Source organism: Balaenoptera musculus, chromosome 3, assembly GCF_009873245.2.
Source record: "Balaenoptera musculus isolate JJ_BM4_2016_0621 chromosome 3, mBalMus1.pri.v3, whole genome shotgun sequence".
NCBI classification, from domain to species: Eukaryota; Metazoa; Chordata; class Mammalia; order Artiodactyla; family Balaenopteridae; genus Balaenoptera; species Balaenoptera musculus.
The window spans coordinates 110,911,470-110,926,045 of record NC_045787.1 but is presented as its reverse complement, the minus strand read 5'-3'; the positions used below and the strand labels follow the sequence as shown (position 1 = coordinate 110,926,045).

General features: G+C 37.1%; 1 protein-coding gene across 8 annotated transcripts in view; it reads left to right on the top strand.

The window, feature by feature from the left end:
* CDKL3 (cyclin dependent kinase like 3) overlaps positions 1-14,576 on the top strand; it is a 51,230-nt gene that overhangs the window by 1,079 nt on the left and 35,575 nt on the right. For 4 of the 8 annotated variants that reach the window (XR_005019211.1, XM_036845938.1, XM_036845933.1 and 1 more), the window contains exons 1-3: positions 2,203-2,329; positions 2,610-2,792; positions 6,128-6,322. Coding sequence is in view for 7 of the 8 variants with exons in the window: in XM_036845938.1 (XP_036701833.1) it covers positions 2,628-2,792; positions 6,128-6,322 (360 nt within the window). In the remaining variant the exon portion in view is untranslated. Of the gene's footprint in view, positions 1-2,037; positions 2,145-2,202; positions 2,330-2,609; positions 2,793-6,127; positions 6,323-14,576 lie in introns of those variants that run through there. The other 4 variants (XM_036845936.1, XM_036845935.1, XM_036845934.1 and 1 more) reach the window with 4 other exon arrangements.

The window sequence follows — 14,576 nt, the reverse complement described above, 5'->3', positions numbered from 1 at the left end:
TCGGGGATGTTGACCATTGGGATTCTGACATTACTTCTAGTCATTAAGTTCTTATCCTCTATTGCCGCCAATTTCTGTTCTTCAGGGCTTTGTTGGTCTGAACTCTGAGCTCTTTTAACCCATTCGGGCAATTCCTCAGCCCAAGGTGTTATAGGAAGATAGAATGAGGAATTTAGCGTTGCCCATACTTTCATGGAACCAGAAAGGGTTAACGTTCTCTACTTTGTTGGTACCTCCCTTTCTTCAATCCCTGAATTCTTTCTCTTGTTTTTAGTAACTGCCTTGGTAATCAAGTTAGCCAGGCCTGACTCTTGACAGACACGCATTCACAAATGTAGTTCTCTAATAAGGTGAATATTCTTATTTTTGCCTTCCTGCCACAGCAATCCTTATCCTCCCTATAACTAAGGATGAGGACACACTGGTAGGGTTACCTACAGTGCAATGCCAAAGAGAAACTTTTTTTAAAAAATCCGTTATGTCATTTGTCTAGCAATTTATTATAATTGTTTTGGAAATCTACAGATTATGGTTTTCCAAAATGAAGTAACGCTTTTGAGAAAATCAAGTGAGGAGATTTCATTTAAGTCCTAGAGCTTTACTGTATAAGAAAGAATCATAGGCTGTCCTGGTTACCAGGCCTGCCATAATCTATTTGTAGAAAGAATAGTTTTAAAGCTATAATTTTATACTGTAGAGACTGTAGCTTTAGATTGTGAGCTCACTGAGAGCAGGAACTCTGATTCATGCTTTGTCCCTTGTCAATATTAAGCCAACAACAAATATTTAATAAATGTGCTTTACAGCAAGTCTGGGTCCGCTGTAAGATTTATTATGATATTCTTATTCATAGATAGAAAGTATTTTCTAACATGGTTGAATAACTTTTCAAAAGGAAAGACAATTCTGAATATTTTGGTGGTGATAAGCAAAAAACCATGACCACTTCTCCTTTCTCCCCCACACCTCTCTCAGTATAAACCTTAGCAGCATAGAAAACACTTAGGAAGGTTTTAAAATACCAGTTCCTTTACCCTAACTCATTTAAATCAGGATCTCTGGGGATGGGACCTTTTAAAAAGCTCTGTAGGTGTGATTTTAACGTGCATGGTGGGGTGAGACCAACTGGATTAGCATTTATCGGACAATAATAGTGCTTTCTCTTATTTCCGAGCAGCACAGTGAGATTCGGCCTCTTACACTTTTTTTTACAGAAAAAAGAAATGAAAGCCCTAACAAAGACAGCACTCCTTGGGCGCTTCCAGTGATATTCAGTTTATTCATTGGAGGGGGGCACTCCAGCAGAACCTCATGTCTAGTTCTTAAGCAATTAGATTAAGGCTTCTTTTTGGGGGGTGGTGGAGCCCTCTGAATTATTTGCTTTTCAAGAGGGACTTTTAGAGTTTTGACACGTAGGAAGGGAGTTTTTTAAAAGGATTACTATGAGTTCGAAAAAAAGTTGTAAGCATATAAGAGGTGTTCAAGAAATGTTCTTGATTTATGAATCGTTTCATCCCTGTTTTAAGGATGAATGTCAACAGTTGAGGTCGAAATCAGATCTATGGAATATTAACGTTAACTAGGTAACTTAGAAAACTATAATTACACAAGACTTCCTTGGAAGTCTCGTTTTACAAGAAATCTCTGCCTGGTGACACCAGGCATCCTTTTAGGATCCGGCACAAGTGGCAAGTGTTCACGAGCCTGGGGGCATCTAAGACGCAGGTCGGATAAACTTCCACGCCGGTTCCCCTTCCCTAGAGGATCTGCAGTCACTCAAGCTGCCGTCAAAATGCGACCCGCCCCCATCGCCGCTCAAAACCAACCTTGTGTAGTGGCCCCAGTTTGATCGACAGCAGCTCGTATTTCCCACTTCCACCCTCAAGGAGGCTTTCAGTTAGCGCCCCCCAGGAACTCTTTTCTGCTTGTTCTCTCTTTTTCCTTCCGGGTCGGGCCTGGCCGGTGTTCCGGTCTTGCGCCCTAGGCCCCGAGCGAGAGGCCCGGTGCACTGTTGCCATGGCAGTAGGCCGTTGGGAGCTGACGGGATAGGTAGGGTCGGTGTCCTGGTTCCCGGCTGAGACTGCGCGGAGCCGGGCCGGCGAGACTGCAGAATGGGCTGAGGCGGCGGCGGCTGTCCGGAGGAGGTCGACTGAGGGGCGAAGGGCGCGGCACTGGTCCAGGACCCTAAGACGCCTGGTTTGAGGAGCGGGTGGGACCGAGGTTTTCTTGGGCCCCAGGGCCTGACCTGTTGGCGACTGCAGCTTTGCGGGAACCTCATATTTGACGCGGGCATGACTGGACGTGTGGGGACCCCACTCACGATGAATAGGTGACATGTAATGAGCGAATCTTCACTCTTGGTGGGAATGATCTTGACAGCAGGAAGCTCCCCAAGTTCTGGTGGGGGCCAGAGCCCCACAAGGACCCCTTACTGCCGAACTGGCAGAGTTCCCGAAGACAAACAGAATATGTGAAAAGATTCCTACTTTTCCTGTTTCCGTATTTTTAAGTATGGGTTTATTGTGGAAATGCATTATCCGCCTTGAATAAATAAAGGTATAAATGTTTAACCTTCTTCCTCCCCCCCCCCCCCTTTTCTTTTTATAAAGAAGAAGCTGGGCTTGAAAATGGAGATGTATGAAACCCTTGGAAAAGTGGGAGAGGGAAGTTATGGAACAGTCATGAAGTGTAAACATAAGGATACTGGGCAGATAGTGGCCATTAAGATATTTTATGAGAAACCAGAAAAGTCTGTCAACAAAATTGCAACGAGAGAAATAAAGTTGCTAAAGGTTTGCTTCTTTTGCCTTAATTGCACTCTGTAAGTCAAAAGGGAAGTTGTTATGGAATAAAAAATTATATAATGAATATTTCAGTTAACATATGTATTTGGACATATAATAGAAAAACAAGTGTGATAGCTTACCTTACTGTGTACATTTTGTAATTTTACAGTGATACTAGATATATGTTCTTATGTATAATGTAACAAAAGCTATGCCAAATATTGTGAAGTAATTATTCAGAAATATCCAGGTATAATACTTAGTAAAAATGTCTGCTTTGTGCAGGGTTTTGTGCCAGATGCTGTGACTATAATGACGTAAAAGACAGTACCTGCTCTTCAGGACTTTTATTAATTAGAAAGACAAGAGGGCATATAAAAATAATACTGAATATTAAGTGGCTGATAATAAAAGCCAAGTGATTAACACAAAGTCCTGTTGGGTAGGGAAGGTTTCTTGGAGGAAATGGATCATGAAATTGGCCTTAAAGGGTATGTAGAATTTAGGAAAGAGGGAGAGACTATTGTATTCCAGGTTAGGGGAACAGCATAAACTCAGAGAGGCTGAAGGCAGGACAAAGAGCAGAGCAGAAAGGACAAAGAGCATTTGCCTGTAGAATTTCTTATATGGAAATAGAAGGAGGTGAGATTAGAGAATTAAGCTGGAGGTAGGTTTTAAAGTCTTGTCTTTTAGGCTAAGGAATCAAAACTTGATTTTGTGAGAGGTGCAAGGTTTTGAATTCAGAGTAAAGAAACTGTAAATATTAATCTAGCATTATTTTTTAGAGTAGATTGGAGGACTGAGAAAGTAAAAATAGGGAGATCTGTTGTGTTTTTAATTCAGGAATCCTGTTAAATGTGAGGGTCCTTGCTAGAATGCAGCAATTTGAATGGAAAGTAGAGTTAGAACATAATATATTACTAAAGAAGACATGAAAGTGTAGAAGGAAACAGAAGGGGAATCAAAGGTATCTTTGAGGTTCAGTGATTGCTACCATTGATGGAAATATGAAAGACCCAAAAGAGACATGGTTTGGGAACTAGTTCAGTTTTAGAAATGTTGAATTTGAGGTGACAGGAATACAGTGCAGTAAAGATGATAGGTAGGTGTTTAGAGGTGGAGAACAATAGCAGGAGAGATCAGGGGACAAGATAGAATTTCACGTAGGTATGATAGGTCCACTCAGTGGAAAGACCTCAGGAGTGTAAAGAAAGGAGCATTAAGATTCATTGGCAATTGGGTACAAAAGTAGTGATTTTTAAAATATTTAAATATACATATGTATTTTGTTTATTGGAATTTATCTAGATGCTTTAAGGTTCATTGCCTAGATGTTTTTACATGTGATGAAGAAAACAGATACTGTTCTTGTTCTTTTTTATCTGATACAAAAGTAATATTCTCTTCTTTCTTTGTAAGTCTATATTAGATATGATGGATCAATTTGCTTTCTAAATAGAAGAAATATATTAGGCATGTGTGGATTGTTGGAACTGCTCTATTTCTAGACAATGAAAAGGAAAGTTAAAGTCAATAAAGATGTTATGATTTTGTGAGCGATACCTGTCCTTATCCTGATGACCTAAAACATAATAATACTGTAAGGCAACTGTTGTGCACCATAAGTGAATATCTGACTAGAAGGAGACCTTTTCCCAGGCAATATCTTTTGCTCTTTCTTCACCTTTGTTGCATTTAAGCTAATTATTTTTTTCTTCTTAATTGTTTTGTAAAAATAACCAATATGTGGCAAGAACACAGAGATGAATTTGAAAATTTACTATTACAACTATTGTGCAAACTATTTTGAGATAGCTTAACTATTTTTTCTCATTGGTTTATTTCTTGTAGAATTTTTAGTTTGATCAGATCTAATTCCATGAGAGATTTCTTGGATTAGTTAACATTCTTAGTCTAAAAACACTGCCATAATGACTTAATTAGAACTAAATTTTTATCTGCTAGAATTTCATTAAATAAATTACAGTTAGAGTAATTAGTGAGAATATCTGTAGAAAAGTTTTCTATTTATAAAGGAAAACAAAAGTAAACAACCTGAAAAAGGATAATGGAGTATTTCAAGTGGTTTTATGGTTTATCTGAGAAAGTCACTGATTACTTACCCCTGGATGGATGTTCCTTAATGCTTATTAACTCGCATTCACCCTTATCTGCTTTTGCCTTTAAAATTAAGACTGGTCAAGAAACCAGTAATTCTCCTTAGTTGAAGGATTAATATTATAGTGTCTAAAGGCAGTCTTTTTTTTTTTTGCTACTGCCAGCATGTTGTTGCTGCAGCACTCTGGCACCCCACCAACCAGGGAAATTGGATTGGGAGCAAAAATAGGAAAGAAATCTGGCATTATATTTTGGCATGTTTTTCTATTAGTCATGTTTTGAGGAATTTAGTCTATGTATTAGTACAGATAAGTAGAAAAATGGATGTTGTGCCATTGGAATAAAGGCAAACTTTTTCTCTTACAAGTATAGCTTTTTGATGAATCCAACATCAAAAATATACCCCTTAATTTTTAGCCAAATGAATAAATATTTTTGGTAATTTGAAAAAGTTAAATATTTGAGAATTGATTGTAATTAAGTCAGTGTGTTAAAAAATAGAATAAGCAGCATAAAATGATAAACCTCTTTTGTTTTCTAAGCTGATACATGCCATTTTTGACATTTTGAAATTATCTTGACAGTGAGTGCTTACCAGTCTAAAAATGTGTTTGGTTGCTTAATAGAATATTACAGACAATGAACAAAAATGTACCCACAAATAATTGTATATTTATGTAAAGTTCCTATGGATATAAATTGGTATTTCACATATATGAAAAGTTTCTAGATATTTTGATACCCTTTTGTTACAGTGTGGTGAATTTATAACGTCCACCTGGAACTTATATTTTACTCTTGAGAGTTCAGGACAAATCTCAGAGAGTAATTAACTTCTGTAAATTCAGATTACATGCTCAGTGGCACTGGAATCCATGCTCATTTGAAATCATACGGACCTTTTAATCACAAACCAATTTAAAAGATAGGAAGAGATCTCTTAGCAGAATACATTTTAGTACATTAACTCTGAATTATTTTAGTAGGCAACCAAATGTCAACTTGAAGTAAAGCAATACATCTCCCTCTGTTCTATAAATATTAATTATTAAATAGATTAACATTAAAAAAATAGGAATGTAAGCAAATCAGTTGAGAAATTTTTATTGAAATGCATGGAGGAAAAGAAGCAGAGAATATTTCTTCTTTTTAAAATTATATGGGTCTTATATGTGCAAATTATGGTGCATGAAATACTAAAAATCCATTTCTCTTGTTAATAGCAATTTCATCATGAAAACCTGGTCAATCTGATTGAAGTTTTTAGACAGAAAAAGAAAATTCATTTGGTGTTTGAATTTATTGACCACACAGTATTAGATGAGTTACAACATTATTGTCATGGACTAGAGAGTAAACGACTTAGAAAATACCTCTTCCAGATTCTTCGAGCAATTGCATATCTTCACAATAATAATGTAAGTGCTTCTGGGACAAAGTGAGAGAGTGGCATTGACATATATACGCTACCAAATGTAAAATAGATAGCTAGTGGGAAGCAGCCGCATAGCACAGGGAGATCAGCTCTGTGCTTTGTGACCACCTAGAGGGGCGGGATAGGGAGGGTGGGAGGGAGACGCAAGAGGGAGGGGATATGGGGATATATGTATACGTATAGCTGATTCACTTTGTTATACAGCAGAAACTAACACAACAACGTAAAGCTATTATACTCCAATAAAGATGTTAAAAAAAAATAATGTAAGTGCTTAAAAATAAGCCAAACTAGGATGAATATGAATTGTAAGTGCCCTTTAAACATTGTTCTGTTTTTATGAAAGTTGTTAAAATTATTTTTCTGGACAATATTAATTGACATTCTGAAAATAGAGAGAAGATCAGGGGAGTTACTACCTTATAATTCAGTTGCAGAACCAAAAAACGTATTGAACACACACTAATTATAACTATAGGGCAGACCAACTATGGGATGCTAAAGGAGGTATAGAGGAATCAACAGTCAACTGGGGCGTCTTTTATTAACGAAAGTACATTAAAACATCAAAAGTCAAGCCAGCTCAGATGAAGGGAGGTTTGGAGGTAGGAACTGGAAACTAGGCCAGGGGAATGGCAAGAGAAGGTGGATGCCTTTAGGGAAAGAAAAGAGAGAAATAAAGTGGCTGAGGGGTGTAGAGCCTTGTCATTTAAGTCAAGAAAGGAAAGAGGATCAACTGTTTTGATTTTTAGTGCTGTCTTTTAGCATTGTTTAGTTAATGTTTATCTCAGCAGGTTTTTATGGACATACTTTGTTCCCAACATGAGCTCTACTTTCTGTAAAGTTAGATGTATGTTTGTGAAATAACAGTACAAGCCTCAAAAGTAGTTTTATTAGTAAGTGATATAGGCATAACATCTATATGCCCTAGGCTTTTTCAGATACCTTAATTTCTAATTTTCTGTCTTGGTAATAGTGCATCTCATGTTGCAGCTTTGAAAAATGTGGTTATGATAGCAACTGGAAATTCAGATTGTAATTTCCTTGCCAACTGGATCCATGGGGGGACAGTATAATGTAATAGTTAAGAGCACACAGTCCTTGGAATCAGACTGTCCTGGATTTTCACCCACCAGCTTATGTATGGATAACCACACTTGTGGAGTTCACACTTGCACAATGAAAGGTGGTAGCCCCATTACTCTGTGGCTCCAGGAAAGTTATCTAACATCTCTGAACTTCATTTTCCTCATCTGTAAAATGATACTATAGTACCTCACAGATTTTTTATAAAGATCAAATTAGGTAGTAGGTAGTGTTTAACACTAGGTGTGTTTTAAGTGCTCATTAAATAGTGCAGATAAGGAGTCAGGAATAGTTATATGTTATCTGTATCCCTATAGTGTCTTGCCTGTAGTAGACTTTAAAAATATTTCTTGAATAATGGGAGACACCAGTATGGGCTACACTGAGAGTAGAAAACTTCAAAGGGAGGAAAAACTAAAGTAACAATTTTGAACTTATATGGGTGTTTAAATTCAAGCACATAGGGAAACAACCCAAGTGTCTATGAGCAGATGATTGGTTTAGGAAGATGATATATATATATCTAAATAGATATATATCATATTATTAAGCCATAAAAAGGATGAGGTATTGCCATTTGCAGCAACATGGATGGACCTAGAGAATATCATACTAAGTTAAATAAGTCAGAGAAAGACAAATATATGATATCACTTATGTGTGGGATCTAAAAAGTAATACTAATGAATCTATATACAAAACAGAAACAGGCTCACAGACGTAGAAAACATACTGTGGTTACCAAAGGGGAAAGGGAGGGAGGGATAAATTGGGAGTATGGGATTGACAGATAAACTACTATACGTAAAATAGATAAACAACAAAGATTTACTGTATAGCACAGGGAACTATATTCAATAACTTGTAGTAACCTATAATGGAAAATAGTGTGGAAAAAAAAGTATGTAACTGAATCACTTTGCTGTACATCTGAAACTAACACAATATTGTAAGTCAACGATAGTTCACTAAAACAAACAAAAATGCCTTAATGGAATCAAAATGGAAAAAAATATAAATGATCTTAAAACTAACAAAGAAAATGAATCAATAGTCAAAAAAATTCAAGGGGAATTCCCTGGTGGTCCAGTGGTTAGAACTCTCTTTCACTGCCAAAGGCCAGGGTTCAATTCCTGGTCAGGGAACTAAGATGCCACAAGCTGCATGGTGCAGCGGAAAAAAAAAAAAAAAAAAAAATTAAACAAAAATATTCAAGCACATGGAGCAGAGTTATTATAAATCATTGTAATATGGAGTTCTGTGTAGTTTTGGAGCATTTCACTGCAAAATAAAGGAGAATTAAACTCACTGAATCCAAAGTCTGATAGTTCACACCATATACAAAAATTAAGTTGAAATGGATCAAAAACCTAAACATAAGAGCTAAAACTAGAAAACTCAGAAGAAAACATAGGTGTAAATCTGTGTGATCATGTATTAATGCATCAAAAGCAATCAAAGAAAAAGACAAATTGGACTTCATCAAAATTAAAAACTTTGTGCATCAGAGGACACTATCAAGAAAGTAAAAAGACAGTTCACACAATGGGAGAAAATATTTGCAAATCACATATCTGATAAGCAACTAGTATCCAGGATACTATAAAATATAAAATACAATTCAGCATAAAAAGACAACCCAATTTAAAAATGGGCAAAGGACTCAATAGACATTTCTCCAAAGAAGATATAAAAATGGCTGATAGCACATGAAATGATGCTCAATATCCTGAGTCGTTATGGTAATGCATATCAAAATCACAATGAGATACCATTTCACACCCAGTAGTCTAGCTGTAATTTAAAAAACAGACAAGAATGAATGCTGGCAAGGAAGTAGAGAAATTGGAACCCTCATACACTGCTGGTGGTAATGTAAAATGGTGCAGCTGCTATGGAAAACAGCTTGGCAGTTCCTCAAAAAGTTAAACATAGAATTACCATATGACCCAGCACATTTACTCCTAGGTATCTACCCAAGAGAACTGATAACATATGTTCAAATAGAAACCTGCCCAGGAATGTTCATAACAGCATTATTCAAAGTAGCCAAAAAGTGGAAACAGCTCAAATGTATATTAGCTGACGAATGGATAAACAAAATGGGGTACAACCCTACAGTCGGATTTATTCAACCTCAAAAAGGAATGAAGTACTGATACGTGCTACAAAATGAGTGAACCTTGAGAACATTATGTTGAGTGAAAAAAGTCAAAATGCAAAAGACGTAAGTATAAATTCCATTTAAATGAAAAGTCCAGAATAGGCAAGTTTATATTTGTATATCTTCTTTGAAGAAATGTCTCTTCAAGTCCTTTGCCCATGTTTAAATTGGGTTATTTGTCTTTCTATTGTCGAGTTGTGTTTTCTGTATTTTGGATACTAGATCCTTATCAGATACATGATTTGCAAATATTTTCTCCCATTTTGTGGATTGCCTTTTTGCCCTCTCGATAGTGGTTTTTTAAAAAATCATTTCTTTCTCTTTATTGATATCCTTTATTTGGTGAGACGTGTTCATACTTTTCTTTAGTTCTTTAGACATGGTTTCCTTTAACCTTGAACATATTTAAAATAGCCAATTACAGTCTTTGTCTAGTGGCTTCAATGTTTGGGCTTCTTCAGGGAAAGCTTCTTATTGACTGCTTTTCTTTTTTTCCTGTGCATGGCCATATTTGTTTCTTTGCACACCTATTTGGGGGGATTTTTTTTGGACATTTGTAATTTTTTGTTGAAAACTGGACATTTAAAATAATATGTGGTAACTCTGGAAGTCAGAATTTCCCATCTCTCAGGGTTTGTAGTTGTTGCTATTTGTTTAGTTACTTTGCTGAACTAATTCTGTGAAGTCTGAATTCTTTGTCATGTGTGACCACTAAAATCTCTGCTCAGTTAGTTTAGTGGTCAGCTAAGGTTTGGACAGAAATTTCCTTCAATTCTTGAAACCAATAAATCTCTCAGCCATATTTACTGAGGGCTCTTTCTCTGTGTTGGGCCATGTCTTCAATGTTCAGGCAGGCAGTTTACAACTCTGCCTTAGCCTTACCTTCCTGCTTGTGTAGAACCTTAAAGTCCGCCAGTCTTGAGAGCTTAGGGACAATCTCAGGTCTTTCCTGGGTGTGTGCACAGCTGTGCATGTACCCTTCATGATTCTCAGGAATATGTTGGAACTTTTCAAACCCTTTATGGACATCTCACTCCCAGCCTTTCTTTCTTTCTTTCTTTTCTCTTGTTTTACACGCATATTTTGTTTTAACTTAACATTATATCTTGGAGGTCATACCATGTCAGAATGCAGAGAATGTCTTCAATTCTTTTTTACAGAAGAATCATAATAGTAATCAACATTTTTGTGGCAGTTAGCACACATGAGGCACTATTTTAAATGTTTTCAGTGTTTTACATATATTAAGGCATACGTAATGGCATATTCTTCAAAACCACACTAAGGGGGCTTCCCTGGTGGCGCAGTGGTTGAGAATCTGCCTGCCGATGCAGGTGACACAGGTTCGAGCCCTGGTCTGGGAGGATCCCACATGCCGCGGAGCAACTAGGCCCGTGAGCCACAACTACTGAGCCTGCGCGTCTGGAGCCTGTGCTCCACAACAAGAGAGGCCGCGATAGTGAGAGGCCCGCGCACCGCGATGAAGAGTGGCCCCCGCTTGCCACAACTAGAGAAAGCCCTCGCACAGAAACGAAGACCCAAAAACAGCCAAATAAATAAATAAATAAAGTCAGGAGCTCTTTAAAAAAAAAAAAAAAAAAAAAAAAAAAAACCACACTTGGAAATATATATTTATTTCACCCCCATTTATAGATGAGGAAGCCATGTTTATGAATCTTGCCCCACTCTCACAATATCAAGGGGTAAAGTGGGGATTTGAACCTGTTAGTCTCACCACAATTTGTGCTCTTAAACTTTGTACTATAATACCTTTCAACTGCAGCCTTTCTTTTTTTTTTTAATTGAAGTATAGTAGATTTACAATGTTGTGGCAATCTCTGCTGTGCAGCAAAGTGACGCAGTTATACACATAGAGACATGCTTTTTTATATTCTTTTCCATTATGGTTTATCACGCAGGATATTGAATATAGTTCCCTGTGCTATACATTAGGACCTTGTTGTTTATCCATTCTAAACAGCCTTTCTTTTTAATTAAGTATTTTGGTCAGCTTGTTGTTTGTCCTGTTATAGCTTCCTCAGGTGGCTATAATGTTATATAGTGGCTGCTAAGAAGGCTGATTGCTTGGGCCAGCCCTGAGTTAGGTCAGTAAAGACAAGACTTCTAGTGCGATTTTCCAGTGATCTGCCAGACATGTCAAATAATGACTATTACCTGGGAATGGGGCTTTGGAGGAGATACAACCCTATTCTACTCCCTCTGGTGGCTGCTAGGCTGCTAGTTTTCACCATGATTTTGGGAGCTGTTGGTTTACAAAGCTACCAGGAGCTGTGGAGAGAGGAATAGAAATAGGACAAGCTAAGAATACTACTGCATCACATGGTTAGTTTATGTTTCAACTTTTTAAAGAAACTACCAAACTTTTTCCAAAGTGGTGGTACCATTTTACATCCCCATCAACAATGTATTCCAGTTTTTCTGCATCCTCCTGTTATTGTCTTTTGATCATAGCTATTCCAGTGGGTGTGAAGTGGTATCTTTTTTTTTTTTTTTTGAGTAGTAAAACTGTTTTTATTCACAGATGACATGATCATCTATGTAGGAAATTCTATGGAATCTTCAACAAAGTTAAGAGAACTAACTTGTAAGTTTATCAAGGTTGTAGGATACAAGATCAATATACTGAAATTAATAGTATTTCTGTGTATTAGCAACAAACAATCAGAAATTGAAATTAAAAATACCATTATAACAGCATCAAAAATATAAAATACTTAGAGAAAATCTGACAAAAGATATATAAGACCTATACATTGAAAACTATTAAATATTGATGAGAGAAATTAAAGAAGATCTAAACACATAGAAAGAAATACTGTGTTTATAGAGGTCTCAGTGATTGTGGAAGACCAAGGAGGATGTTGTCAAAACACAGAATTTTAAAAGTTGGGATTCAGAGAGTGCTTGATTCTAAAGGATAGAGTTCTGCCATGTAGTCATGGTGTTAGTTGTTAAAACGAGTGAGAACATTAAGACATCAGCTGAGTGAATCTTTCTCCCCCATGTTTAGAGCACTGAGGAGGAGGGTGATGGATGTGTAGTAGGCAGAATGTGTGAAGTGGTATCTTAACGTGCTTTTCCATGTTTATTTTTGCTCATGTTATATCCTCAGATCTTGGTATAGTGCCTGGCATATAGTAGTCACTCAGTAAAAGTTGTAGAAGTAAAAAGGACTAATATAGTTTTATAGATGTCTCCTTTAAGGTGACTCATTACCCTAAATTAATTATTTGGCCATTTAGGAGGAAGAGTGAGGCAGAACAAGAGCCAACCCCAAAGGCTTATAGCAGCAAGTTGTATAAAAAAGGAAAGATCCCAGATTTCTGTCACCAAGATATTTTCACTTGTGTCATGATACTTTTCTGGTGATGAGAATATGCTTAATACATTTGATAAAGGTTTTAAATGCCTTCTTTGTTTTAGGCATTGTACTGGGCCCTGGAGATATAGCCTGAACAAAACAGACATACATCTTGCCCTCATGGAACTTACAGTCTGATGGGAGTGACAAAAAAGTAAATAGGCAGTTAAAGCATGACAAATGCTGTGAAGGGGGAAGTGCAGAATAATGTGAGAACATATAGAAGGAACATCTAATAGAAACATCTCAGCTGAGACCTGAGGAAATAGTTGGCCAAGCAAAGTGTTCTAGGCGGTTAGAACAGCATCAGCAAATGCAAAAAATGATGACACAAACCTGGAAAATTGGGAAGCTAATATTCAATAGGCTAGCGAAGGGACATTGAGAATGTGAGCAGAGACCAAATCCTATAAGGCCTTACCAGCCATTTTACGTAGCTTCAAATTTGTCCTGTGGGGTAGGGAATCCTTGAAGGAGTGACATAATCATACATGTGACTTTAAAATAGTACTGTGATTTCACTGTGGACAATGGATTGGAGGGGATTAGAGTGAATTCAGGGAGACCATTTGGTAAGCTAGTAATTTTGATGAGAGAACTGAGGGAACTTGAACTAGGGAGAGAAGTAGACAGGTTGAGAGAGTATGGAACCTGAGGGAGAAAAGTGCCTTGATTTCTGGCTTGAGCCATGGGATCAATGTTGGTTCCATTTACTGAGCTAAAGGACTGTTGAGAACAAATGAGTTTGGGCGAAAAGATGATGCGTTTAGTTTTGGATTTGCTGAGTTTGTGGGGATGTGTGGTTCAGCCCTGTGGACTTCCATTCCTTGTGGAAACCAGGAAAGATAGAAATAGAAATACGGAAGTCATCAGTTTATGGATAGTTACTAAGGCTGTAATAGTAGGTGAGATTGAGATGGAACAGCCAATAGATGGGAAGAAGCCCAAAAGAATATGGTGTTCCCATAACCAAGTGAAGAAAGTGCTAAAAAAAAAAAAAAAAAAGTAGTTGAGATTGTGCAGCAAACAAGATGTAAGAGAAGAGAAGCCTAAGACCAGAACCCTACATTTACGGACAGATAGAGAAAAAGGAACTGCCATAGGAGGAGACTGGGGAATTTTAGGTCCCAGAAGTCAGGAATGGAGGAGTGGTTGATATCTTTTACACTAAGATACCAAGTAAGATATGTATTGAGGGGTGTGTGTTGGATGTAGCAACGAGGCTGTTGATGACTTTGGCTAGGGCAGTTTGAATGTGGGAGCAGAAGACAGGTTGCATTACCTTGAGGAGTGAATGAGTGGTCAAAGTGAAGACTGAGTAAAAATAATATCTTTGAGAAGTTTAGCTGTGAAGGAAATGAGAGAAAGGGCAGTACTTGGAGTGTGACATGGGGTTAAAAGAAAGTTAAACTTTTTCCATTAAGTTCTTTTAATTACTTTTCCTTTTAGGAATGTGATTTACCTTTTCAGTATTATGTCTGTTTTCTTGGCTTTGTTTGGAGATGATGGATGGGGCAAGAACTGAAAGTATATAACTATTTAGCTTTTGCATTGTGTAGTTAATCATTTGCATTTGGTAAGAAAATAGCTTTACTGTCTTAATTA